Below are 26,281 nucleotides of genomic sequence, written 5' to 3' on the forward strand. Positions count from 1 at the left end.
CTCATCAACCAACGACCTCTGGAAACCATCGGCTTTTTGGAGAGACCCCAGAAGTCTGAAGCTCCGAGTCAGCCGCATCAAGTCAAATCCAACCTCTCTCATTGGAAAGTTTGGTTGCATCGATCAGCCTCACCGATCGTGGAGAGAGTCGCGGTGAAGGGGGATTGGACGTGCGATGCAAACCGAGCCGGTCATCGGCCGGGACTAAGAGCGTAGTGGACCCGTCCGCCCCATCACCGACTTCTTTCCGGGCCACCACCTGGCACACGATAAGTTGACCGTGGGGTTTTTGCGGAAAACTTGAGTAATTTTGCGAGCGATGTTCGGAGATGGGCTTGGATTACACGGCCGGTTAGGTTCGGCATACGTCCAACGACTGTTTATTATCATATCTGGCTTTCAGATTGAACAGCGAGCTTGTAGCTGTAGGGGGTTCCAATTGTTCTGGAAGGGCATTGTGCGGCCGAGCTTTACAAGGCGTGACCGTCTTCTTCGAGTACCTACCCAAGATGGAGAGAACGAGTCAGGTCATGCAGCCTCTATCACGACGAAGAAATCAGACGAAGGCCAGAGCGGAATTGATAGATTTCCGAACACCTTACATAAGGTACCTACTTGGGTAGATGCAGACAACTGTTGGTGTGACGGCCGAGTAATTGCCGTTTTGCTCTACAATTGGCCGCGATGACAGCATTGCTGGGTGTCCAGCGTGCCTGCCCGCCGTGGACGGTTGCTGCCCGCCTACTGTTGCGCAACTTCCAACCCCGCCATCCGCAACCGGTGACACCAGCCAATCAGAACCGTTGAATGTCGTTCAGAGGGCGTCCCAGAGGGCGTAATGTGGGGTCTGTGGGCACGGGCGTTGCCCCGCCTTGACATTGAATTTGGAGAAAGGGCGAAGGAGGGTAAAAAAAGTAAAAAAGATTTTTTTACTTTGGGTTAAGAGAAGTGAAAAAAAAAAAAAAAAAAAAGATTGATTTGGCAATTGCGGCTGGTGCAACTGCCTTCGTCCAATGCGAGGGAGCTGGGCACCGATTTGCGGCCCTGCGCTGCGGGAAAGGGCAGACTGCATGTACATCCATCCAATGAGTTGAAAACTTGCCTTGATGGTGCCTTGTACTGTTTTCCCCGGCCGGCATGCGGGACGGGATTGAAGCCTTCTAGGTGCGTTCAGTTGTGCCATACAGTGACAGGCAACGGCAGTAAGTGGAGTGATGGGAAAGTCTAGACATGCGAATGGCCGCTTTAATGACAAGATTCTATCCAATCCAGCAAAGCAAAAATGCAGAACAACATAAAAGTAATAGCGAGAGATTTGATCATAGGCAGCGTGTGAGGTACATGCATACACCTTTGGGCCGTTCCCTTCCCTTAATGCCGTTTATGGTGGAGGAGGGGGGGGGGGGGGCCGGCCATGGCTCTCCACGTCCTCCGTGCTCGTAGTCCCCGGATCTTTGCGACTACGAACTTTGTGACTCAATTCCTTTTTTCCCTTTCCTATCCTTCCCTTCCACCCCTGACTCTGAATTACAATCACATCGACTGTTCTTCTACAAATACCCACCCTCTTTAGCTTCTGACCCTTTTGCTTCTTCCCGCTGGTCAAGATACTCTCTCTCTCTCTCTCACCCGTTTCCCCCAAACCAGACAGTGACGCCATCCCACCAGGACCAGATCCGCCCCTCCGATCACGACCTGAAAATCTGCCCCGCACTCGCCCAAGATGCCCATGTAGGTGACCCAATTGCCGCCCAAAAACCACACGATGAACTCGACACAAATTCGCCTTGGAGATTTCAGACTAACATTGCTCTGATGCCAGGCTCAAGGAACCGTGGAAGAAGTACAAGCCCTTCCCGGCTCTGGACCTCCCGGACCGTCAATGGCCCTCCAAGACCATCACAAAAGCCCCGCGCTGGCTGTCGACCGACTTGCGCGATGGCAACCAGAGCTTGGTTGACCCAATGGTATGTCTGCTCCACGGCCCCCTCCAAATGTCTCGAAGCGGTGGCACTAACATGGACCCCTTACACAGAACGGTGACGAGAAATGGCGTTACTTCAAGATGCTGTGCGACTTGGGCTACAAGGAAATCGAAGTATCCTTCCCCTCTGCCTCGCAAACCGACTTCGACTTCACCCGCCGCCTCATCGAGACCCCCGGCGCCATCCCCGACGATGTATACCTCCAAGTCCTCTCCCCCTGCCGTGAGGACCTCATCAGGAGAACAGTAGAGTCCCTCAAGGGTGCCAAGAACGCCATCGTCCACATCTACCTCGCGACGAGCGAGTGCTTCCGCAGGGTAGTGTTTGGTTTCAGCGAGGACGAGAGCGTTGAGCTCGCCGTCAAGTGCGCCAAGCTGGTGCGCTCCCTGACCAAGGACGACCCTTCGCAGTCCGGCACAAACTGGCAGTTCGAGTTCAGCCCAGAGACCTTCTCCGACACCTCCCCCGAGTTCGTCGTCCGCATCTGCGAGGCCGTCAAGGCCGCCTGGGAGCCCACCGTTGAGGTCCCCATCATCTTTAACCTCCCCGCCACCGTCGAGATGTCCACCCCCAACGTCTACGCCGATCAGATTGAGTTCTTCTGCAGAAACGTCACCGAGCGCGAGAAGATCGCCGTCTCCCTTCACCCCCACAACGACCGCGGATGCGCTGTTGCCGCCGCAGAGCTGGCCCAGATGGCTGGCGCCGACCGTGTCGAGGGCTGCCTCTTTGGTAACGGCGAGCGCACCGGAAACGTGGACCTCGTCACTCTCGGCCTGAACCTGTACACGCAGGGCGTCCACCCCAACGTCGACTTCTCGGACCTGAACCGCGTCATCGACATGGTCGAGGTCTGCAACAAGATCCCCGTCCACCCCCGCGCCCCCTACGGCGGCTCCCTCGTCGTCTGCGCCTTTTCCGGCTCCCACCAGGACGCCATCAAGAAGGGCTTCCAGGTCCGCGAGTCGACCGTCAAGTCCAACGACGAGCACTGGCAGATCCCCTACCTGCCCCTCGACCCCACCGACATTGGCCGCACCTACGAGGCCATCATCCGCGTCAACTCCCAGTCCGGCAAGGGCGGCGCCGCCTGGATCATCCTGCGCAAGCTCCAGCTCGACCTCCCCCGCGGCCTGCAAGTCGCCTTCTCAAAGGTCGTCCAGGACAAGGCCGACCAGCTCGGTCGCGAGCTCCTCTCGGACGAGATCACGGACCTCTTCGAATCGACGTACTACCTCCGTGACAACCCGCGCTTCACCATTGTCGACTACAGCATCGCACCCGACCGCTCGCAGTCCCCTGCGCCGCCCCAGCCCGGCAAGACCCAGGACACAAAGAACCTCAAGCGTGTGTTTGAGGGCGTCGTCTCCATCGACGGCAAGGAGTACAAGCTGCGCGGCCGCGGAAACGGTCCCATTTCCAGCTTAGCCAACGCCCTCAAGAGCGTGGGCGTCACCCTGGACGTCGAGGACTACAAGGAGCACGCCATTGGTGCCGGTCGTGATGTCAAGGCCGCCACGTACATTGAGTGCACGGCCACGGGCACCAAGCAGAAGTACTGGGGTATCGGTATCCACGAGGATGTCGTCCAGAGTTCTTTGACGGCCTTGTTGAGTGCCGCCAGCAACGTAAGTCGAGTCCACTGTACATCTTTACATGGTGTAGTCGAGTATTAATAATCGAATTCACAGTTCGTCGGCAGCCGCCCCGGTAGCCCCATCATTGGCAAGCCCATTCCCTCAAGATCCATGAGCCGGGAACTGGACCTCGAGTCAACGAACGGAACCAACGGCGAAGTACCGAATGTTGTGTCCGTCCTGGAAGAGAAGGCGAACGGCTTGTAAGGGAAGGGCTATATGGCAACAGGTTATTGTTTTGTTTTTCAAGCATATAGGGACATGAGAAAAGTTTGGTTCAAAATGCATATCCAGGGGGGAAGAGAGATAGTCACAAAACAAAAGGATAAATGAATGGCATGTATGATGAGATGATACTGTGTCGATGGCCGGTGATGTGGCAGCATGGCCGAGGGGTCTTCCCCCCCCCCCCCCCTTCATCTTGAATAGTTATGTTAGTGGAAACCACGTCTCAAACCATGCCGGATAAATCTCCCTTTCATTGACCAAATCGGAGTTGAAGGTGGGCTGACGATAATGGAAGACGCGGACTCCTCTCCAACTCTCGCATACAGCCTCTCTTTCTACGACATTACAAGCTTCCTTATTGAATCGGGTTGCTGGCAGGTCTCACTTCTCGGAACGCAGCCATTCAGGTGCCTTCATGTCCACGTATAAAGACAGTCACGAGCCAAGGCAAATGGAGCTCAGCAAGCACCTCGTTGGTTGGTCTCCATCGTTGTGAATGGTGAAGACAAGATGGTATAGGAAGGACATCCAGTCTTTCTGGTCCGAAGGCAGCTATACGTGACCCGACTTGGACATTGTTATACTCGCCCAGGGCTTATCACTAGGCTGTTTACACATGTAACGTGATATATCTACCTATTAACACACTCTATTCGCCGCCTACACCGTATCATGAGATGAATACATCAGGGAGAAGAAGGGGGTTGTTAGGGGATGTGCTTTGAGAACCTGCCCTAGAGCTCTGCCGCGATCTGGTATGGAGAGTATATAGCCAATGTCAACACGACGTCAGGTCGTTGACTTCGCACCAAACCGCATTACTCCTCTTCCACCTGGGCCTTCGTTGGTAGCCTGGCGAGCGAAAAATAGATATGGCATGGTAGGAGGGTCTTTATAGGTCTGAGACTGTTCTTCTCATCTCCCCGAGGATGGGGCATCTTTTGTTGTAGTTTGAAACAGGACTGGTAGACCTGATGGAGTATGAGTAGATGTACAGGGCTCATGATCTAGTCATGGTTCGTGTTCGCTTTACTATCAATTGATCGAGGCTGTGGAAGGCTTCAAGGCCGGTACCCATCGAGCGCCGGTATACAGAACCAAGTTCCACTCGGGGTTCTAAGTTGATCAGTTTTTGCTCATGACACTAGTAGCCTTCCCCTTTCTAAGCCATTTGTCCTTAATTTTGTCATATCAGAGGAGATTCCTCATTAATATCAAAGTAGGTGATCAACGCCTAATTTTTCTATTCAAGCACACCATTGTGAGCCATAGATGAAAAACTCACGGCGGTGTCCAGTGTGATCGTCTAATATTCCGAGCGATATAGTTCTGGCGGCTGACGAGAGTATGAGGACGGACTTAGGTTGGAGTTTCGAAAGGCAACATTTGAGACCACTTCCTTATTGTTATGGAAGTATTCATCTTCGAACGACGGGAAAGAGGTACAATGTAACGGCAGGTTGCTGTAGTAGTAGGTATCAAATAGGAATGACGCTCTGCTTCTCTGATCATAAGCCGGCTGGCTTCACTTGGATCGACAACATAGATCTACTTCACACAATCAAGGCTTTGGAGCCTAGGCAAGCTGCATCTCCGTTATCCTTACATCTATGAGGTGGCTGCCGCGAGTCTCTGCTCTATAAGGCTTGGTTGCTCTTGATCCTGACTACGCCCCCCTCCACTACGGTGAGTTTAGTCACTCAAGTAACACGCACAAGGAGGCATGGGTAATGTGGATCACAGATGACTGCGGTATGGCAGAGTATTAATTCGAATCGTGATCCTCTTGGCACCCTTCAATACTGTTGCGGATGAGGAAACTAATGGCATGAACGGATGTTGGATTGAGACTAGCGGTTACCCGTTGCAGCTCGGGGTGTTTTCCAAACCTCACGACGCATGTAGGTACTTACACTATGAGATACCAGGTGAGCCTAAGAGCTAGTCTAAGTGTTTGCTCCCGAAGAATATAGCAGTGGATCTATTCAAAGAACGTTTACACTATTAGAACGTCTCAGACCATGTCACGAGGAGTAGTTGATGAGCCACTCGTGGTTCCCCTTTGACCAATATTGACACTGGTTTTATCACCAAGTAGGTACTTTGACCAGCCTTTAGCAGGCCAATATGGATTCTATTTTATCGAGACCTCACTGGTTCGTGCCCACGAAACAACAGTCAGATGACCCAAAATTTGCAACGTGCATCGCGGGGTGTTCAACTTGAGGCCAAGGCAGGCGCTCGGATCCAGGTGCCTGGGAAGGAGATGACGTCGGGCTGACCTTTTGCGGGCTCGGATGGGGGCTGTCACTCAGCCGGACCGGCAGCAACCACACAAAGCAGTAATTAGCCAGCAAGCCTTACGCACTTACATTACTTGGGTTCGGTAACCAAACGAGTAGTCGTCTCAAGGCACCCCCGAATGTGGTCTTTATCTCAATCCCGGCGGTACTTTTTCCATTCTATCTTCCCGTGCTCCCGTCCGGATACCTAGTCAGCTCAGCTAGGTAGTGAAGCAAGGTAGGCACGGAACATGGGCCGAGAAGAGGGGCAGCGTTGGATTGGGCTGCTGACCATTACCTACCATTGTTGTGCTGGAGTTTTGAGTCCGGCGAACAAGGAACCATTTCACTTTTGATTTTATGCATTCTCCACGACTGTCTCTGTCAGGAAAACATAGCTGCTGACTCTTGACGTTGAGAGGGAACGAAGCGAAGGGGCAAAAGGCAGCCCGGCAACGCCATGCGCAGCTGCAGCCCTGACGCCCCATTGTGAGTCTCCCCGTCCATTGTGTGGGGTTTCTGCCCTGATGAGGTTAGCCTCACTGTCTGTCTTTTCGGTGTTGGTGAGGTGAATCAGGGTTTGGGTGGAGCAAATACAGGAGACGCCATATTCAAGGATCTGGAGAGACTTATCTTATGGTGCAATGATGCCATGAGTTCAGGTACTGGTTGATGAGCGCCTAACTTCCACTTGGTTCCTGGCAACCATCGGATACGTACAGGCGAAGCGGGACCACACGGTGCCAAAGGTATGCCGCAATAGGAAAGGAAAAAACAGAGTGCCTCATTCATTATTTTGATTCACTTTCTGCCCCTCCCCGCCCTCGGTTGATACATATTTTGGCCGAAAGTTCAGCATGTCCCCTGGCTGCCTTGTGAACAATCCAGAGAGACGCCGGAAAAGCAACACTTCAAACGGACTTGCAGTGCCGTTGAAGATGTGAAAATGGCTTCAGACATAGAAAGTAAGGGGGAAGGAGTGTTTCTTGTTTCCGTGCCTTCCTCGTCCGTTCAAGTCATAGGAAGGTAGGCAACAATTTCCAGAGTGCAGGAAGCGGACGAAGCTAGAAGCAGACGGAAACGACCCCTCCTCGGTTTCGTGCATCAGAAACCTCTCTCCTTCCCCACACTCATTTAACGACGTCTTAATTTTTTTTTTCAGTCGTTTCTTTTTTGCCCTTGTTCCCCTATCGGCTGCCCACTGTCGGGTCACCTCCTCAGCCTGTAGAAAGTGGCGGTTCTGCATTTCCATTGGATGGATGACGGGTACCTCCTGGAGCTGCATCTCCCGCACTGTAAGGAATGGAAGGTAAGATGTTGTCCATGAGGTACTCCGTCAGTAGGTATCAGTAGTAGAGAAGAAGGTGCGAGACCTTGCTGCACCTAAGCAACAAGATGAACTAAAAAACAGTAGAGGTGACGAGTAGACATCCACTACTGCTACCTGAGGTGCCTTTTCCCAGGGGATTATGCGTATTCACCGCCCATTGTATGCTGTCTCTAATGCTCCCGCTGTCACCGTCATTCCCCCCTTCCCGTCCTGCCCGCTCTCCTCTATCGCTCCTGCTGCTTTTCATGTCCCTGGCAGAGGTACCTGCCTACCTGACCTTATTACGGCACCCCAGAACTGCGTACCTTACCATAGCGGGCCATTTCAACACTGTAACTGGGCAGCCTGAGATCGTCAACAACCTCGTCAAGGTCCCGCTCCTATTTTTTCCTCTCCTTCACCAACCCAAAGGGAAGAGACTGGGAAATAAATAAAACCATAAAAATCCTCACATTACTCACCACCTGGTTTCTGCGCCTGTTCATTGTCGCAACCATCTTTTCTTTACGGTACGCCCTCTAATTCTTGCAAAAGGCCTTACCACGAGACATCGTCTTTGGCGTATCATTTTAATTCGGAATCCTGAGCGAATCCTTTTTTTGTCATCTCTCTCACACACAGATACAATACAGGCACATTCTCTCTCTCGCTTCCTTTTTCCCTCTCAGCCGTCCGTTCGCTCGGTTCCGGTCATTCTCACCCATCCATCCTCCCAGCTCGCCTACCAACTCTCCCAAGGTCGCTGCTCTCTCAACGCACTGCCGACCCTGCCCCTGGCGCCCGCTTCACACACCATCTTACGCCAACCAAACCAAACCTCTGGTCCTGTCTTCTCTGCCTAGACCACCCGCCGCCGCAAAACACCCCCGCGTCTCCCGCTTTTGCTCTGACCTCAGCTGCGGTGCCTTGCTGAACCCTTTCCCTCCCACCTCCTGACACGTGCAACCTGTCAACGAGCCCCCCTCCGAACCTCTCCAAACATCGGCACTGGCTCAGCCTTACCTCCTTCAAACCACCACACATTGAGAGCGGCAAACATGTCGGGCTCAGAGATCAACCAAGTTTTGGCCAATTCGCTGTCGCCAGGTAAGCTATTTTCGCGTCCTCGTCGTCATTTGGTCTCGTTCATTCTTCACTGCGCCTGCTAGGTTTTGCATCGCCAGCAAATCCTATCCCCCCCCCTCCTTTCTCCCCCAAATTGTCGCCAGGGCAATGTGAACAGAACCTGCTCTTCTTGGCTTCCGCCCTCACATCGCGCATCAACAAACTGCCACAACCCTCATGGCCATGCTAACATTCTGAACAGACGCGAACTTGCGCAACGCCGCCGAGCAGCAACTTACACAAGCAGCCGACAACAACTTCGTACGTGCCCGCCCACTTTTGCATCCCGAGTCCCCCCTCCCCCCACCGCCGCTGGCAAATTTGCTAACCATCCTTCCCAACAGCCCCTATACCTCGCAACTCTCGTCCAAGAGCTTGCAAACGACAACGCCGATGGCTCCATTCGTGCCGCCGCAGGTCTCGCCCTGAAGAACGCTTTCACTGCCCGTGACTTTGCCCGTCACCAAGAGCTCCAGGCAAAATGGCTCCAACAGACCGACGAAGAGACGAAGACGCAGGTCAAGAACTTGACCCTGCAGACCCTCGGCTCCTCAAACTCCCAGGCCGGCCAGGCTGCTGCTCAGGTCATCTCCTCCATCGCTTCTATCGAGCTGCCGAGAAGTCAGTGGCAGGACCTCATGGGCATCCTTGTTAAGAACATCAGCGAGGGTGGCGAACACCAGAAGCAGGCCTCCTTGACCACGATCGGTTACATCTGCGAAAGCCAAGATCCCGATCTGCGAACGGCTCTCATTGCTCACTCCAACGCCATCCTGACCGCCGTCGTTCAGGGTGCCCGCAAGGAGGAGACGAGCCTTGAGGTTCGCCTGGCCGCAATCACAGCCTTGGGCGACTCGCTCGAGTTCGTTGGCAACAACTTCAAGCACGAGGGCGAGCGCAACTACATCATGCAGGTCGTTTGCGAGGCCACCCAGGCCGATGACTCCCGGATACAGCAGGGCGCCTTTGGATGCCTTAACCGCATCATGGGTCTCTACTACGATAACATGCGTTTCTACATGGAGAAGGCTCTCTTCGGTCTTACCATTCTGGGCATGAAGTCTTCGGACGAGGACGTTGCCAAGCTGGCTGTTGAATTCTGGAGCACCGTCTGCGAGGAGGAGATCGGTATCGAGGACGACAACGCCCAGGTCGAGAGCGCCGACCAGATGAGACCCTTCTACAACTTCGCTCGCGTAGCAGCTAACGAGGTTGTGCCCGTTCTCCTTCTGCTTCTGACCAAGCAGGACGAGGATGCGGCCGATGACGAGTACAACTTGGCCCGCGCCGCCTACCAGTGTCTTCAACTCTACGCTCAGGCCATCGGTGCCGCTATCATCAGCCCCGTGCTGCAATTCGTTGAGGGCAACCTGCGTGCCGAAGACTGGCACCACCGTGATGCCGCCGTTTCTGCTTTCGGCGCCATCATGGATGGCCCCGATGAGAAGGTCCTCGACCCCATCGTCAAGCAGGCTCTTCCTATCCTGATCGGCATGATGGACGACAGCTCCCTGCACGTCAAGGACTCGACCGCCTATGCCCTTGGTCGCATCACTGAGAGCGTGTCCGACAGTATCGACCCTAACCAGCACCTCGACCCTCTCATTCGCTCCCTGTTCAACGGCCTCATGAGCAGCGCAAAGATAGCATCTTCGTGCTGCTGGGCCCTGATGAACTTGGCCGAGCGCTTCTCTGGCGACCTTGGTGCCGCTCAGAACCCTCTGACTCCTCACTTCAACCAGAGTGTTACCAACCTGCTTGGTCTCACGGCCCGCCCCGATTGCGACTCGTACGTCCGCACCGCCGCCTACGAGGTTCTCAACGTCTTCGTGCAGAATGCCGCCAGCGAGAGCATGCAGCCCATCGCCTCCCTTTCCGGCGTCGTCATCGAGCGCCTAGAGGGTACCGTTCCCATGCAGACCCAGGTCGTTAGTGTTGAGGACAGGATCATGCTGGAGGAGATGCAAACTAGCTTGTGCACCGTTCTCCAGGCCATCATCCAGAGACTCGACAAGGAGATTGTTCCCCAGGGCGACAGAATTATGCAGACCCTGCTCCAGATTCTGAGCACCGTCGGCAGCAAGTCCAGCGTTCCCGATGGTATCTTCGCTACCATCAGCGCTCTGGCCAACGCCATGGAGGAGGATTTCTCCAAGTACATGGAGGCTTTCACTCCCTTCCTCTACAACGCTCTGTCAAACCAGGAGGAGCCCGCACTGTGCTCCATGGCTATCGGTCTTGTCAGCGATCTGACGCGATCCCTTGGCGAGCGCAGCCAGCCGTACTGCGACAACTTCATGAACCACCTGCTTCACAACCTCAAGGTACGTTATCACCGCCAATCGGCACTCAAAGTGTTGTCATCCATCATTATGTGGATGCGACACGGGGTTGGCATTGTACGTGTAAGTGAGGCCTCGCTAACATTTCTCACAGAGCACCGCCTTGAGCAACCAGTTCAAGCCTGCTATCCTGCAGTGCTTCGGCGACATTGCTGGCGCCATTGGCGGCCACTTTGAGACATACCTGTCCGTCATCGCTCAGGTCTTGCAGCAGGCGGCGACTGTCAACGCCGGCCCCGAGGGCCCGTACGAGATGTACGACTACGTCATCTCTCTTCGCGAGGGTATCATGGATGCCTGGGGTGGTATCATCGGAGCTATGAAGTCCGGTGGCAAGAGTAAGTCTCATCTAATCATGATTTTGATCCTGTTTCTGTTCTCTCCGCTAACCCATTTCTGCAGCTCCTGCTCTTCAGCAATACGTGCCTTCGATCTTCCAGCTGTTGAACATGATTGCCAGCGACATGAACCGTAGCGAGGCTCTCATGCGTGCATCCATGGGCGTTATTGGCGACCTTGCTGAGGCCTACCCTAACGGCGAGCTTGTCGACGTCTTCCGCCAGGAGTGGCTCACTGCGCTCATCAAGGAGACCAAGACCAACCGCGAGTTCCAGCCCCGAACCATCGAGACCGCTCGCTGGGCACGCGAACAGGTCAAGCGTCAGCTTGGCGGTGCCTCCGGCGTCATGGCGCAGACTTGAGCTTTGAAAAGCTTGAGGCTGACGCTGTATTTCGACTTGTTTGATTATTCACAACCAACCAACCCCCAAGCCCAGCACATATCCTGGAGCAGCCGGTTTCTCTACCGAAACCCGGATCTGCGTCAAACGGAGGAGAGAGAGAACAGCCAATCCCAGCTCTTGCCACAACACAGCATCGAAAGACACGGAGCTCCCTCGCGTGTATATAGACACCCTTGCACCACCACCCCAGGACTAATTTTACCCCAATACCCCTTGCCAGCACACCATATCACATCACGAAACTGCAACCCCTTATTCAACCACTTCACCCACCCCTTGGCTGTTATCTTCTGGACTTTGATTTTCGCGACGGAAAGCTGGATTAGAGAGAAGGCGGGAGTCCTCATTGTCATGTACGCCGCGCATAGAAAGCGCATTGGCGACCTAAAAGTCATGTAGAAGGAGTTTCCCTCAGATGGAACCCGGAGTTTGATTTCATCCTTCAACGGGGAAACGAGAGCAATGAGAGACGGGGAAATGAACAACGTCAATACACATTTCGGAGTCGGCCACATCCCAACTCGGACGAACCAACCTGGTCAAGTGATCAGGTGGGTCGGGAAAGGAAGAGCCTTTAGCCTTTCTGAAGGCTTTCTGCTCTAGGCCATACTTGTATGCGATTTCGTCGGAGTATCTTTTCCTTCATCGGAAAGAAGACTCGCGCGCACTCGGCGGGCGGATGAGAAAGGAAGGGCCTTGCGAAATGGGCATATCACAGGAGAGTGTAGGCGCAGCGAGGAAAGACGGATCCTGCAGAGGAAGAAACAGACGGCACACAACGTGCTTATGACGAGGTCAAGTGGCTTCATGTCTAGCACTGATTGATAGTCGTAGAAGTTCAATGAGTTTTGCCCCCTTCAGTCTCTGAAATGTGTGAATGTGGTGTCATGATATAAGACTTGGATACCATGACTGTTGCTCTCTGAGGCAGATATCTGCGAACTACATGGATGGATTTCCCACACTCTGCCACGATGAAATTATCTCTGTTGCTTGACGAAACCATTACATAATACTCGTCAAAAGTACCATGACGAAGTTGACGGACTCTATCTATCTGGACTTCAGTGTACACTTATCCAGACCGCGATGGGCGTCGTCGGTGTTTGTGCCCAGGCTTTGTTTCCATCCTTCGAAACCGAAGCGCTGTGGGTTATCTTTTCGCTCCTGGCAGCGCCGTGCTTCTCAATGTTTGCAGTTGAATATACCATCCCGTGGGACAAGTTGATAAAATTTGATGGGAAACAAAACCCACCTCCTGAAATTACAGATCAAGCATTTTCCCTTTCAGATGTTTTGTTTCCAGTACACCGTTCAACATGATACCACTTCTTCCAACTCCCCAGCTTCTCGGTGTTAGCGTGAGTCCAATTTCTGCACGGAAGTCGGTCCAAATCCGTTTCATCTGACAGACACAGAGTACACCTTACACAAATGGGTCAATTCGCGAAAAGATGGCATTGTAGACAAAGGTCGAACTTAATTCACTCAGGTATCTCGATCTAAAGTATATATGAAGCAACACCCCGTAGCAAAAAGGAAAGCACGGCTAGATAGATGATGGAATCCAAAATGACCCACTGATCCCAAAGGTTCATATTTCCGTCTCATGATTGTTGCGCCGGCCCCTCCTCCGAGATTTTGGCGCAAGTAGTGCTGACTCTGTTATCTTTTTTCTCCTTTCCTTATTTTCCCGAACCTGGCGCCGGATCTCTAGGTATGATTAAATAGGGGGTTGATGTATAAAAAAAGGAAATGACTGAATCGCTCAGATTGACGCTCGAATAGCACTTTTTCTCCTCACGCACACGCGCACTTTCACAATCTTTTCTTTTGGCTTCTCTGATTCCGTTCTTTGCTTTCTGCCTCGATGAAGGCCATCGCTTCAGTGTGAACAGCTCACGTGGACCCAAACCACCCGAGACCGGCCGCCCCGTTCCCGATCCAGCTCGTCGCCTGGACCGGCGCCGTGCCGTCGAACCAGCTCTGGAGCTCGCACTCGAAGCCGTCTGTCCCGGGGCCGAGAACGATGGACGCGGAGCCCGGGGAATTGTAAAACGCCGCCACCGCCGCGGCCGTGGTGGGATCGTACGGGTTCGTCGATGATGGCGGAGCCTGCTGCTGCGCCGGCGCGCCGAGGATGGGGCCTGTGGTGTCGAAGGCTGCTGCTTGAACGAGCATGCCCATGCCGTTGTTGGGGCTGTAGGGTGGGGGTGCTTGGGAGTAGATGGGTGGGGAGAACTGGGGGTGTAGTTCTGGGGGGAGGTGCTGGTGGTGGTGTTGTTGCATTTGGGGTGTCGGAGGATGATGCTGGTGGCGTTGTTGCTGTTGGAGTTGGTGGTGTGGTTGCGGCTGGTGTTGTAGCAGGTGGTGTTGTTGTTGATGGTGTGGAGAGAGGGGTTGATGATGTTGGTGTTGCTGTTGGTGATGGAGTTGAGGCTGGTGTTGGTGGGTTGTGTTCATGAGCGGCGGGAGCGGGAAGGCAGAGTTGTGTTGCTGGTGCATTTGCTGCTGTTGTTGTAGGCTCGGTGATGGGCTCGGGGGAGGGAGGACGCTGTTGGATGCGTTGCTGCTGATGCTGCTGTGTCGTAGTGGCACTGGCTTCTTCTCGTTCAACGGGGTCGGCGGCGGGCCTGGGAGCTGGTACTTGGGTGCCTCGGCGCGTGGGCCCTTTGTGAAGTTGGATGGCGAGGGATGGAGCGGTCGGAGGGTTCGGTCGTTCTGATATGATTCTCGTCAGCTTTTCCCTTCTCGAGCACCATTGGGTTGGAAATAGGGGCTGGAACTTACGCCGTCGGCCATACTGCCCTCAAGACTAAAGGCAGCTGCTTTGGGATCACGCGAGAAGCGCTCCAGAGATTCGAGCCAGCGGGAGGCGAGGGGCCAAGTCTGCTTAGATTCGATGAGGATGGACATGCACCGCTGGAGCATGTTCGGAGCCTGCGCGACAATGTTCTTATCGGAGCAGACTAGGATGGTTAGCACGATGCGGTTACATCTCCACGGCTTCTGGGTACTCACTGTTCCGGTACTTGACCAGGTAGGTCGAGAAAAGGCCGCAGCTGTAGACGCAGAACGACGCCATCTGGGCTCCCACACCTTCCTCCGAGGATCTGACGCTGAATTGAGCATCGATTTGCTCGTACAACTCCCGCACGTTTCGGAAGAGGTCGTCGGACATGTTGGCGAAAAACGCCCGGCGTTGCATATCCTTCTCGTCTGGTTTGATGATGCTATTCAGGTCAGTATTTGCGGAGGAGTAGGAGCACGAAGAGTGGTTGGGCTTACTTCTCGAGATACGCACGCCTCAGCACAATGTTGCATAGTTTCGTTATCATAGTGATACCGAGGTAGGCCTGAACTTGTCAACTCCAACTCCAACCGTAGTGAATCTTGGCACATACCAGATCTTCGCCGACGGACTTGTGCCCTTTGAGAAGAACCATACTCCATCGGTGATCTTGCGGAAGCTGCTGTTCCCAGCTTAGGATCTGCTTTGCTGTAATGGCGTACTCGCTCGTCGGATCCCAAGGATTGGCGCTCTTCATCGTTGCCAACGCTCGACGAGCGACTTTCCCCCAATAATAATGTGCTTGCATCAGACTCGCGAACAATGATCGAGATGGTTGGTGGATCAATGAAGGGTTCTCGCGAGCTGGCGGCGTGTCCTCGAGCGCGGCACGGGACAAAGGCTCACGGCCGTAGGCAAAGTCCTCCTCGTTACTAGGGAGAAGAGCCGTGATGTCGTTGGCAGCTAGTGACACGGGGGAAAGAGCACCGCAATGGAGATTGTCCTGGCCTACGTGTTGTTAGCAAAAGCCACGTTCGTCTTCGTTCGTGATCACAGACTGTGTAACATCCACTATGATATATTTGTTAGCAGAGCTCTCCCCCCTCTGAAGCATTGTCCAACTAACCAAAGTTCTCCGTGCAGATTCCGCCCTGATAATCATCTCCCTCGTGGGATTCTTCATCTTGTAGAACTCTTCGCGATGCAGATGCATCAAGACGGCCATCCTTGTGGCAATGCCAATGTTGATCTAGCAAGCGTTCAGCACTGCCCGTATGAATACTCCATGCAGGGAACTCACGTAGCTCTTGTTCCTCATACCGCCGCCTTGCTGCGCTAGACTTAACAGATAAAAGGCTTGACATCTCTCTAGGGTAGGCTCTTGGTACAGTTCGTTGAGCGCGAGGCTGCTAGCCCGTTCCATGAAGAAGTCGACGGCTTCCATCTCCCCATGGTATCTCTGGGCCAGGGCTGGGGAGAAGCGAGCAGAGACACTGAGGATACCGAGTACAAGGAAGACGCTGACGGAACGGTGATCTTGCTGCAGCTGCCGGGGGAAAAGCTCCTTCGGAATGAAACCTAGCTGAAAATACTTGCGGGTGAATCCGTGAACTGCGTCGATGATTTCGGGTAGTGGTGGGAGAAGCTCCCATTCGTCTGCAGGTTTACGAAGAGCTGGCGCGCCGGGACCCCGAGGGACCTGAGCATCTGACGCGCTACGTCTAGCCTTGTCGGCTTCTCGTTTCGCGGCCTTCTCAGCCCTCAAGCGAGGATGCCGGTATTCGCGGTCGAGATCCGGCTGGCCTCGTTGGGGAAAGATGCTGTCGTTGATTAGCTTCGAGATCGCGTCACGGACGTTGCTCGGTGTGGACGGTACCATTCACTCGCTGGTATGCCGGCTTCCGCGCAGGATTTACACGGCGGCTGTCCCTTCTCATGCACACATTTGCTCCTCATCCGACGGCATCTGGGACACAGTTTAGCTCGTCAAGTTCGCGATATGTCCGCCGCACTGGCGAGCAGGACGAACCTCCGACAGGCTATTGGAGACCTGCGCTTGATGGGCGGTTTTGACCCATTCTGCTGCTGGGTAGCAGGGTCGAAAGCGCCGATAGACTCGCTTCTAACGCTCACGTTGGAGCTCATGTTCAAGGTTGTCAGATTTGGCTTGGTTTCTTCATCAAAATCCATCGCTCATGGGGTCGACTGCGCCCAGCCTCGCGGGTCTGCCGGTTGAGTGCCAGCCTGGATTGTACGCAGGCAAACCGCAAACCATGAAGGCAGACAAAGAGTCAAGTAGGTAGACCGAAGCTGCGGGGATGTGGAACTAGTTGACAACCGGTGGGAACGAGAAACCTGGGGATTGGCCGCGAAGGATTTCGTGGAGAACGGAATCGGTCGATGAAGAAGCAGGCAGACCACACGTCCCGGGAGCCGGGACCGCTGGACGGGGCGTGGGGGCCAAGGGACGAATATAGGTAATGTAGGCAGAAAGACGGTGGGAAAAGGGAAATATGATATGATTAGGACGTCAGGAGGTCGCGTTGTTTGATAGCATTCCACGTCCAAAAGTTCGTAAAGGGACGCACAAGAGCGGGTATTTCCATCCAGGCGGTAGGTAATCCTCTTTTTTTCTTTTTTTTCGCAGGTCTAGATTCAAATGAAGGCCCAAACAGTTAGGCTCTGCCCTCGTTGGTCCCCCTGAAAGGTTCAAGCGTGGGATTAGAGTTTACCGGCTGCGAGCTCGAGGCGCGTCAGTGATCGGCACTGGTGTCTGCCGTGGCTTCGATGGCGTGAAGCGGACCCTAATCCCGAAGGGCGAGACGCTACGTTACTTTTTCGATGGAATCTCTTTTGTTTGATTAATCGATAGAGCGAATGGAGAGAGGGTCGAAGATGCAAACTTCCTGCTTCAGTCTTCGAAATCCTTGACGGGACCCACGCGTTAATAAGTTGGGATAGGAACACACAAGCTGGAAAAGGTCGGTTGATGGTTGGTGAACTTGTCGGTGCCGGTTCGCCCACGTGCGATATCGAGGGAGATGCCAAGCTCTTGGACGAGTTGGACCATGCGTCTCTCTCTTTGAAGCTGCACAGACCAAGGACTTGAGGGTTGGCACAGGGGATGACCCAGTGGGATTCGGACGTTGTTGAGTGTAACCCACGAGACACACACAGAATAACGGCAACTTTGACTTTCAGCCACCCCGGTAGACACCCCGGTGCGGGTTTGAGTTGAGGCAACTTAGCAAGAGTCTACACTACCGTGGCTGTCACGGCTGCGTAGTAGGGCAGCTTGAGGTTGGCCTTTCTGGGGAGCATCTGATGTCAATGGACGGTGCGGGAAGTGAGGCAACCATGGGACTGGCCGGTGGCCGTTCTTTTCTGGCGTCAGGACTAGAATAGGGCGTGACGGGTGTGAGGATAAATGAGAGAATGGCGTCTCGCCAGGCTCTGCGAGTCAGGCTTGGATGAGGCTTGATCAACGTCATGCGGAGAGGACCTCGGAAAGTGAGAAAGGTAAAGGGACTGACGGCGGGGAACAGTCCAGTCTCATCCAGGCCTGCCGTTGTCAGGGGAGGAGAAAGAACCGCCGAACCGCCGAATGGATGCATCTCTCAGGTTCTCTCTCTGAGTACATGGTCTGCGGCGCAAGGTAGCGTCGGATGGGGGCCAAAACCGGCATGTCCAGACACCGCGGATCGGGGCCGTATGGGATCGATCACCGTCACCTTCCTCTCTTTCATGTTTCCTTCATCTTCGGCAAGCTTTCCGCCGCTCTGGGCCCCTGGTTCAGGTCATCCACTCAGGGTATTCGTACATTACGGAGCACAGCATGAGTGTGGCACTCGTCAAAATGAAAGTGATGCAAACGTGAAGCTCCGGTATGTAGGTGCAAAGGACGGAGGCACCAGAATATCAGCGAGAATTCTTCTGGATGCGATTGGCGCCACGCTACGCGGCGCGGCGGCGACGGCGGCACGCGCTGGGGCCTGCTCGTACTTTGGATCGGCTACGATAGCCTCTTGGGAGGCTGGAGACTTGTGCTCAGTTGAGCCAGGCGTGGCAGGCCAGGCCGTCCTTTCCCCTGCAGGGACCCGTACCTGGTGCAGCTCAAACACAAACTCTCTTTCGTTGTCGCCTAGACGGTACGGATGATGCCGAATCCTTCGTAATGTTACTGTTAGTTCGGTTTACAATAATAGGACCGGGCTGGCCATAGTGTTGAGTGGCGTGATGGGCACACTTTAAGCTCCTGTTCTTGTGCAAAGTTTCGTAAGTAAGCACCCGTCTTGCCACGATCCCTGGTGTTTCCATCTCCATCTCCATCTTCATCTCCGCGGGTGACCGTTCCGGCGTTCACTTCGGCCTCCGAATAGACCGTGTCTGACAGTCTGGCTGGTTGGCGACTTTGACATCCCATCGTGCCGGGCACCGAAAGTGTTGTCTTGCTGGTCTCCATCAGACGGGCCGTTGAGTATCCATTCAGCGCCGACTTGGCGTCTTCAATGTTCCGGCCGCTCGGGATCCATCTGAACCAATTGCTATGCCGTGAGACACTGACACGGATGGGGAAGGACTCTGAGTGAAAGGGTCTTCTCAACTCTGTGCGTTCGCTCGAGCTCCCAGAGGTCTGTGAGATATGGTCACGACTGGTTCGCTCTCGGGTAGCCGTCGATCCTGACCCAGCGCTATGTGGGAGCTTGTATTGACGTGACCCGGAGAAGTGCCTTTTTTGGTACTTTGATGATCTTGCGTTTAATACCGACATTAAACATTTGCACTAAGGTAGCTTATGGCAAGGAGAAAAATCAACACGCGAGCAAAAAACTGTGGAAGAGCCTAGATCATCCTGCGTGCCTGCGATATGCGATGCTCAACTCTTTGAGAAGGACCGATCAGAAGACCCAAGAGAGAAAGCGGCAACCCCGTACCCGACCCGATGTTACTGAGCAGCATTGCTGCCCGTGGAAGATGCAGCTGCAAGAAATCGGGCGGGCAAGCAAACACGCGGACAAGGCAGGCTCAATGAATAGCGCAGTTTCATCTAGGTACCTTATGGTTTACCTCTATCATCTATCATCTACACTACGGCAGTTTCCTCATAATGTGTCCCTCTCATCTCCTTTGGCCCCTCCCGGTGTTTGTCACGGCTGATTAATCCAAACTCGGAATGATTTGTTGCAGATTATCCGTAAGGTGCCTTCCCGAGGCTTTCCATTCCGTCGGCACCTCCCTCCCTTGTCGCTACCACACCTGGTATAAACTCAGCCACAAGTGCTGCAACCCAAGCCTTGGTCTGTGCACACAGTGTGTGGCTGGTGATCTTTCTGACTCGACATCTTCCTCACCGACATCTCTCACCTTACTAAGGCAAGGTATCCGTACTCTGTACGGTTACATCTAGTCAACAACAATCTATTAACCTTCCATGTCCCGGAAGTATGAGCTCGGATTCTGTTGTTGTCAATTTGTCTTTGCTCGTGCCCTGACTTATCTTTCGAGATGGAAGGAGCGGTGTCGACGGATACAGGAGGCTTGTTAGTACTCTAACTCCAGCACCCGATGCTTGATTTGTCGTACGCAAGCAGAGTGAGCAAGTATTCGTAAGGTAAGATTGCACAATTTATTATACATGGTTCCTTATTGACTTGGTTTCAGCATCTACCTTACCTGGTCTGTTCTGTCCACTCGTATCCGTACAGTACCTAGATCTCTAGACGCAATATCTCAACTCCGAGCAAATCGGGCCGCATCCCAATGTCATCATCTGCAGGAATCTCAGCCCAAACTCCAATCGGTTGACCGGCAATCTCGGCCACAACAAACGACAGCTCATGACAGTTCATGACAACAAGATGCTGCATATCAAGCACTTCGGGCAGGTCAAACTTCATAAGACGACGCACCTACCCCAACCCTCGGTCCATGGTACCCCGAAGTCGGGGTTACCCCATGCCTAATATTCCCCCAAATTCAAGCAATGCAGCAGCTAGCACCATACGTCCTCGGGGATAGCTTGGCGATCTCGAAAAAAACCTAGTTGCGCTCAGAGCTCAAAGTCCGGGCTACTCCTCAAATCCCAATCAGCCGCTCTCCCGAAAGGAGCGAGGCAAGACTAGGTTGATATCTGAATTTCCACCCATCAAAGCTCGCCGTTTGCTAGCAGCTAAGCTTACTTGGATTGCGGGGAACGGGGTAGTGCCCTGCTTGCGATATGCGCCCGCCCCAATCTTGACCGATTGACGTTGCCTCCCCCAGTCAAATCACCAATTCACCACTCAACACTCCGCATACTCAGGGCCAAAAAGAAGCAATACGAACCATGCGCTTCTCTTCCCCACGGAACCCACGAGCCACGAGGGGTAAGAATGAGGAGAAGAGCGGCACCGGCGTGCCGGTTGCGCGGCTCAATGCTTGTTCGGGATAGGCTCGAGTAAGGGTCTTGAGTCGTCATTCAGGTCATTGGGCTTATTTAGTCTTCCCTCGGTGCCTGCTTGAGCGGTAGAAGAATACAAGAAAGAGCGAACCTTGCGGGCTCTAGTCGTCGTTGCTCTCACTCTTGACGTGACGTCGAAGTTTTGTCTGCCAAGATGAGAAGCAGTCTTTTCGCCGCCGCCCTTGGAGGGTTGATTTCGAACGCCTTCGCGGCCCCGACACAGACCGAACCTTTCCTTAGGCAGGTCGATAACCAGACGTGGATCATTGGCAATGATGTGTGGAACATGACCCAAGGTCTCAAGTACGGCGTGAAGTTGTACTACAAAGACCGCGACCTGGTCGGAAACGCCGTTGGCCACTACGTAAGCTACAGTACGTGAATACCCTCATCGAGAACCTTGAAACTTCCCAAACGTGGAACTGACGCTCATCTTTTTAGACGGCGCCGCAAACGACATCGCCTGGTCCTCCGCGACCATCGCCAAAAAGGGCACCCACGAAGGAACCCCCTTCATCGACGTCAAGTTTACGGCAAATGACGGCGACTTCCACTGGGTCATCTTCCAAGGCCTCGCCGGCGCCTACCAGTACTTTGTCAATCGCAATTTGCCCACCCTGGGCGAGTTTCGCACCCTCTGGCGCCTCGACAACACTACTTTTCCCAACGGAAAGACGGACCTCCACGACAAGCCGCTACCGAAGCTGGCTGACTACCTACCTGAGAACAAGGTCCAAGACGAGACCTGGCGCACGCCTGATGGCACGGGGTACATCACAAAGTACGACTTCTCTGACTTCATCCGCACGCAAAAGTATTATGGCGTGTATGGCGATGAAGTTGGGAGCTGGTATATCAATGCCGGCAAGGATTATTACAATGGCAACCACTTGAAGCAGGAGCTCATGGTACGTTTTTGGTCTGTAGCAGTGATCTCGGGACATCACGCTGACATCTCCTAGGTTCACCGTGAGAGTGCCACCGGCGATGCCGTCCAACTCAACATGGTCCACGGCACCCACTTCCAAGTCTCCGCCGTCGACGTCTTCCCCGTCGGCAAGATGTGGGGTCCCTGGCTCTGGTATCTCGTACGTGAAATCCCCCTATTTCTCTTCGATAACCTCCATCAAAACTAACCACCACCCACCTTCCCTAGAACGACGGTTCCAAATCCGACGCAGACGCCCGCGCCGCCTCCGAATTCGCCTCTTGGCCCTACCCCTGGCTCGACGACGCAGCCTACCATTCCCGCGGCACCGTCAGGGGCAAACTCCTCCTCTCCGACGGCCGCCCCGCCGCCGGCGCCGCCGTCTTCCTCGGCGACAACAACCCCAACAAGACGGCCCTCGACATGGGCTCAGACTACTACTACACAACATACGCCGACGCCTCGGGCGCCTTTGAGATCCCCCACGTCCGCACCACCTCGGCAGGCTACGCCCTTCAAGCCTGGTCCGCCGGCGCCGCCCTCGCCGACGTGACAACGCACATCCTCTTCAACGACGTCCACGTCACCGAGTCAGGCCAGACGACGGACCTCGGAACGCTCAACTGGGCCGTCTCGAAGCGCACCAAGCTCTTCCAAGTCGGCGACTTTGATCGCACATCCCTCGGCTTCGCACACGGAGGAGACCCGTATTTCGGCCACGCCATCATCGCCTTGTGTCCCGAGAACATCGTCTTCCGCGCCGCTACCACCGGCAGCAACAGCACCTGCTCCGCAAGCAAGACTTCAGACTGGTGCTACGGCCAGACCTACAAGGGAAACTACACAATCTCTTTCCGCATCCCTACCCTACCCGACCCGGCCCCCGCGTCCGCGAATCTCATCGTCTCGTTGGCGGGCTACTCCACGGGCGCAAGCAGCGTCGTCCTCGCCAACGGACAGCAAGTGGGAAACCTCACCAGCGGCGCCGTGGGAGTCGACTCCACGTCGGGACTGCTCAACGACCCGTCCGTGTACCGCAGCGCCACGGCGGCGGGCGAGTGGCGTCTGTTTGAGTTCCCCGTCCCTGGTGCGCTGCTAAAGCAGGGGGAGAACGAGGTCACGTTCCAACTTACGCGGAATACGACGTGGAGAGGTTTCATTTGGGATAGCATTGTTCTGGAATGGTAAAGGCTGGCTCTCCCTTCACTGGTCCCGCGCGGGCAAAGGAAGAAGAAAAAAAAATAGGCTTGAGGTTTTGTGTATATAGTTGAAATATCCGTACATTCGATCGAACAAAATCCAAGGGGAAATGTTCCCCGAGCAAAATTCGTTCACCAAGGCGTCGGTTTCGGAAAGACGAGTAGTCGAAACGTGAGGCAAAAAACAAGTCAAGGCATCTTTGCCGATTCAACGGCGCTCGTGTTCCAATCAAACATCTAACAGTAAGGTACTCCATCATACAATTTACACACGAGGCAAAGCCTAAGCCTGCCTTTTCTCCTTTTACGCCTTGTCAAACACCGATAGCTTCCAACACCCCCGGACAAGTAGTGTACCTCGACAAATCCACTTTAGCAAACGCAAACTAGGCATCGGCTGCGGGTACAACGGCATCAGTCGAGCTCTCCTCCGCCTTTTTCTCTGGCTCCTCCGTGGGTGCCGTCTCTGCAGCTGGCGTCTCCGTGGGCGCGGCAGCTTCCTCAGCCGGTGCCGGTTCCGAAGCCAAGGGAGCAGCTACAGCAGGAACCGCCTCTGCCTCTGCCTCTGCAACTTCTGAGACCTCTGGGACCTCTGGGACCAGAGCATTCTCAGTGGCCGCCGCTGCCTCTGTTGGCTCTTGTGCGGGCTTCTCAGGCTCGATTGGCGGGACTTCGGGCAACGGCACCGGGTTGGCAATCTCAGGGAGCTCCGCTGGCTCCGGATGCGGGGCCGCAGGCGGTTCGGGGAGTGGAGACTTGCTAATCTCGGCTTGGCGATCCAGCTCCGTCTCCAAACCGGCAAGCAGATCCGGGCCGTCGTCTTCCGGTACCATTGGCACTTCGGCAGGCGCTGGCGGGACCGGCTCAGGTTCGGCGGTCGGGATCTCGACGGCTGGAACTTCGGTTGGTGTCTCGATGGGTTTCTCTGCGGGAAGATCGGCCGGTAGCTCCTCCATTGCGATGTCGGCAGAGACCTCGACTGGAATCTCAACCGGGATCTCCGCCAACGGGGCTACGGAAGGCTCCACTGGGGGCTCGAGGGGTGCTGGCGGCGGCAACGCAGCCGACTCCTCAACGGGAGCTTCAATGGGTACTTCGACTGGAATCTCTGGTGGGATGTCGGCAGGCTCAACAATAGGAGGCTCCAAGGGAGCTGGGGGTTCCAACGCGGGAGCGGGTGATTTGACTGGTGACTCCGCTGCCGGAATTACTGGCGACTTCAATGGCGATTTAACGGGAGACTTTGCCGGTGACACGACAGCTTCTGTGGGTTGTTCAGGGATTGGGGGCGCAAGTGGCATCTCCTCCACCACAGGTGCCACTGGCTCAACCTCAGCAATCGGAACGGAAGGTTCAGCAGCGCTAGTTGGCGGAACAATGGGGCTTTCTTCCTTCTTTTCAGAAATCTCCTCCACGACAAGAGGTGCTGGCTCCTCGACAGGAGGCGGCGGTGCCTCCGAGGCTGAGAGAGCTTCAGAAAGCCCTGGAATCTCAGGGGCCCTCGGAGCCTCGGGGACCGGAGAGGGCTGACGTTCCTCGGGAGCGTCTAGCATCATCGAGTCTTGTGCAGCTTCATTTGACGCCACGGTTTGGTCACCGCTTTCTAACCTGGTACCCGAAGCATCGGTCTCTGCAGTCGTCGCCAACGAAAAGGTTGATCTTGTCTCAGCCATGGGGGAGACGATGTCGCCCACCTTTTCGGCAGGCGGGAGTGCTGTCGATGCATCCTGGAGCTCTGTTGAGTTGTCGGCAAGAGGTAGCTGATCAGGCAGAAGCGAATCCACTGATTCAGTGGGAGGCTGCGGAGACGGCTCTTTCGGGGGCTCAGGTCCACCACCCATAGGCATGTCAGCCTGCACAGGCTCGCTCTTTGGCGCTGCCGGGGGCACCAATGCTTCTGAAATAGATGAAAACTGAGCTGGTGGCTCTGTGGGGGACGGCAAGACTACGTTCTTGAGAGGGCTGCCCTTGGGAGAGGAGTTTGCCAGGTGTATGTTGGGAGGCGCGAGGTTGACGGGATTTGCCAACGGCGCAGCGCGTTTTGGCACTGGTGATTCGGGGTCGGTGAATTCCGCCGTTGTGTCAACACTCGGCGTGGGCACAGATGGAGATGCGTCGGTCATTTCCTGGTCCTGGCTATCCGTGTTCTCACCATCGCGCTGCTCCTCGTCGCCGTCATCGCCATCATCACCATCATCGTCGTCGCCGTCGTCGTCGTCATTGTCAGCCATCTCGCTATCGGGGTTGTTCGAGTCCTCCCGCTCTTGCTTGACAGCCTAGAAACCGATCAGTCACATGCTCTCAGTACAGGGAGCGCGGTAAACTTACAGGGTCCGTCCCATCCGCTCCCTCAACTTTGGGAGCTGCAGGAGCACCTTCTACTGGAGGCGCAGCAGCCGGTGCGCCAGGCGCCGCCGGCGCAGGCAAAGGCAAAATCTTCTTCTTGCGACCGCGTCCCGGACCAGGCTTGTTCTTCTTCTTAGGTGGCGGTGGTCGCCGGACGCGCTGCGGCGCTTGCTGCGCAGGATCGACGGCCGCGACGGCTACGACCGTCGTCGAGATGATCTCGCCCTCGACCGCCTGGCCCTCCTGCAGCGTAATCTCCTGCGTATACGGGTTTCCTGCGGCATCGACTCGTCGCACAGTAGCCTTGGTCACCGTCGCGCCGGGAACCTGGCTCGAGACCGTCTTGGAGGAGATCGTGACGGTGCCCTTCCTGCGCTTGGCCAGGTGCGAGACGGGAGAACCCTCCGAGTTGCGGTTGATCTGCTTCCACACCTTGATCTGGAAGCCCTTGGTCTCCGCCTCGTCCTCCTTCTTCTCCGGCTTGTCGGGCACGGCGTCGGTCTCGGCCTCTTCCTCCTCGGTTGGCGCGGGCCTCTTGTAGAGGACACCCGATCGCGCGGCGCGGAGGAGGTCTTGGCTGTGCTGGGGCAGGAGACCCGCGTCCTTGGGCATGCCCCAGGGGAGCTCGACGTCCCAGATGTCGTTCTTCTGCGTTGTCTCGGCGGGCGCGGGGGGCTCGACGCTCACCCATTCCTGGCGCCATTGGCGCACGGGGAGACCTTCAAAGTCATCGTGTTCGGTGTATCCGCTACGATTCGCGCGTCGAGTCTATCGAGAGTCACTGTGTTAGACTTACTTGCCACTGGTTGCAAGGCAATCTCGACTTGAGCCCAAATGTTTACTTGACAGAACTTACTCCTGGCGCCATTGTGAAAACAGTGTTTCGAAGCGGCGGACGCGGTCACAGTATCCAAGAGGGGTTCGAAG

General features: G+C 55.0%; 7 protein-coding genes across 7 annotated transcripts; 3 read left to right on the forward strand and 4 right to left on the reverse strand.

Moving 5' to 3' along the window:
* Positions 1–1,723: 1,723 nt before the first annotated feature.
* Positions 1,724–3,829, forward strand: CCOS01_16839 (2-isopropylmalate synthase; the record flags this gene model as incomplete). Its single annotated transcript, XM_060464975.1, has 4 exons — positions 1,724–1,731; positions 1,823–1,967; positions 2,036–3,613; positions 3,677–3,829. The coding sequence occupies 4 exons, from the start codon at positions 1,724–1,726 to the stop codon at positions 3,827–3,829; spliced, it is 1,884 nt and encodes a 627-aa protein (XP_060304463.1).
* Positions 3,830–8,499: 4,670 nt separating this feature from the next.
* On the forward strand, positions 8,500–11,609 carry CCOS01_16840 (uncharacterized protein; the record flags this gene model as incomplete). The annotated part of the gene is made up of 5 exons (XM_060464976.1): positions 8,500–8,548; positions 8,769–8,827; positions 8,911–10,890; positions 11,003–11,246; positions 11,311–11,609. 5 exons carry the CDS (start codon positions 8,500–8,502, stop codon positions 11,607–11,609), a joined length of 2,631 nt encoding a protein of 876 aa, XP_060304464.1.
* A 122-nt stretch (positions 11,610–11,731) lies between these two features.
* CCOS01_16841 (uncharacterized protein) lies at positions 11,732–12,166 on the reverse strand (the record flags this gene model as incomplete). Its single annotated transcript, XM_060464977.1, has 1 exon — positions 11,732–12,166. The coding sequence occupies one exon, from the start codon at positions 12,164–12,166 to the stop codon at positions 11,732–11,734; it is 435 nt and encodes a 144-aa protein (XP_060304465.1).
* A 1,384-nt stretch (positions 12,167–13,550) lies between these two features.
* CCOS01_16842 (uncharacterized protein) lies at positions 13,551–16,632 on the reverse strand (the record flags this gene model as incomplete). The annotated part of the gene is made up of 9 exons (XM_060464978.1): positions 13,551–14,372; positions 14,442–14,620; positions 14,673–14,884; positions 14,940–15,007; positions 15,056–15,445; positions 15,569–15,691; positions 15,743–16,262; positions 16,319–16,408; positions 16,472–16,632. 9 exons carry the CDS (start codon positions 16,630–16,632, stop codon positions 13,551–13,553), a joined length of 2,565 nt encoding a protein of 854 aa, XP_060304466.1.
* A 1,661-nt stretch (positions 16,633–18,293) lies between these two features.
* Positions 18,294–19,220, reverse strand: CCOS01_16843 (uncharacterized protein; the record flags this gene model as incomplete). Its single annotated transcript, XM_060464979.1, has 3 exons — positions 18,294–18,583; positions 18,730–19,075; positions 19,212–19,220. 3 exons carry the CDS (start codon positions 19,218–19,220, stop codon positions 18,294–18,296), a joined length of 645 nt encoding a protein of 214 aa, XP_060304467.1.
* Positions 19,221–21,035: 1,815 nt separating this feature from the next.
* CCOS01_16844 (rhamnogalacturonate lyase) lies at positions 21,036–22,997 on the forward strand (the record flags this gene model as incomplete). The annotated part of the gene is made up of 4 exons (XM_060464980.1): positions 21,036–21,255; positions 21,323–21,789; positions 21,844–21,969; positions 22,038–22,997. The coding sequence occupies 4 exons, from the start codon at positions 21,036–21,038 to the stop codon at positions 22,995–22,997; spliced, it is 1,773 nt and encodes a 590-aa protein (XP_060304468.1).
* Positions 22,998–23,394: 397 nt separating this feature from the next.
* On the reverse strand, positions 23,395–26,222 carry CCOS01_16845 (uncharacterized protein; the record flags this gene model as incomplete). Its single annotated transcript, XM_060464981.1, has 3 exons — positions 23,395–25,284; positions 25,337–26,122; positions 26,211–26,222. 3 exons carry the CDS (start codon positions 26,220–26,222, stop codon positions 23,395–23,397), a joined length of 2,688 nt encoding a protein of 895 aa, XP_060304469.1.
* Positions 26,223–26,281: the final 59 nt, after the last annotated feature.

The sequence above is a fragment of the Colletotrichum costaricense genome (assembly GCF_030867565.1).
Source record: "Colletotrichum costaricense strain IMI 309622 chromosome Unknown Scaffold_34.1, whole genome shotgun sequence".
Taxonomy (NCBI): Eukaryota; Fungi; Ascomycota; class Sordariomycetes; order Glomerellales; family Glomerellaceae; genus Colletotrichum; species Colletotrichum costaricense.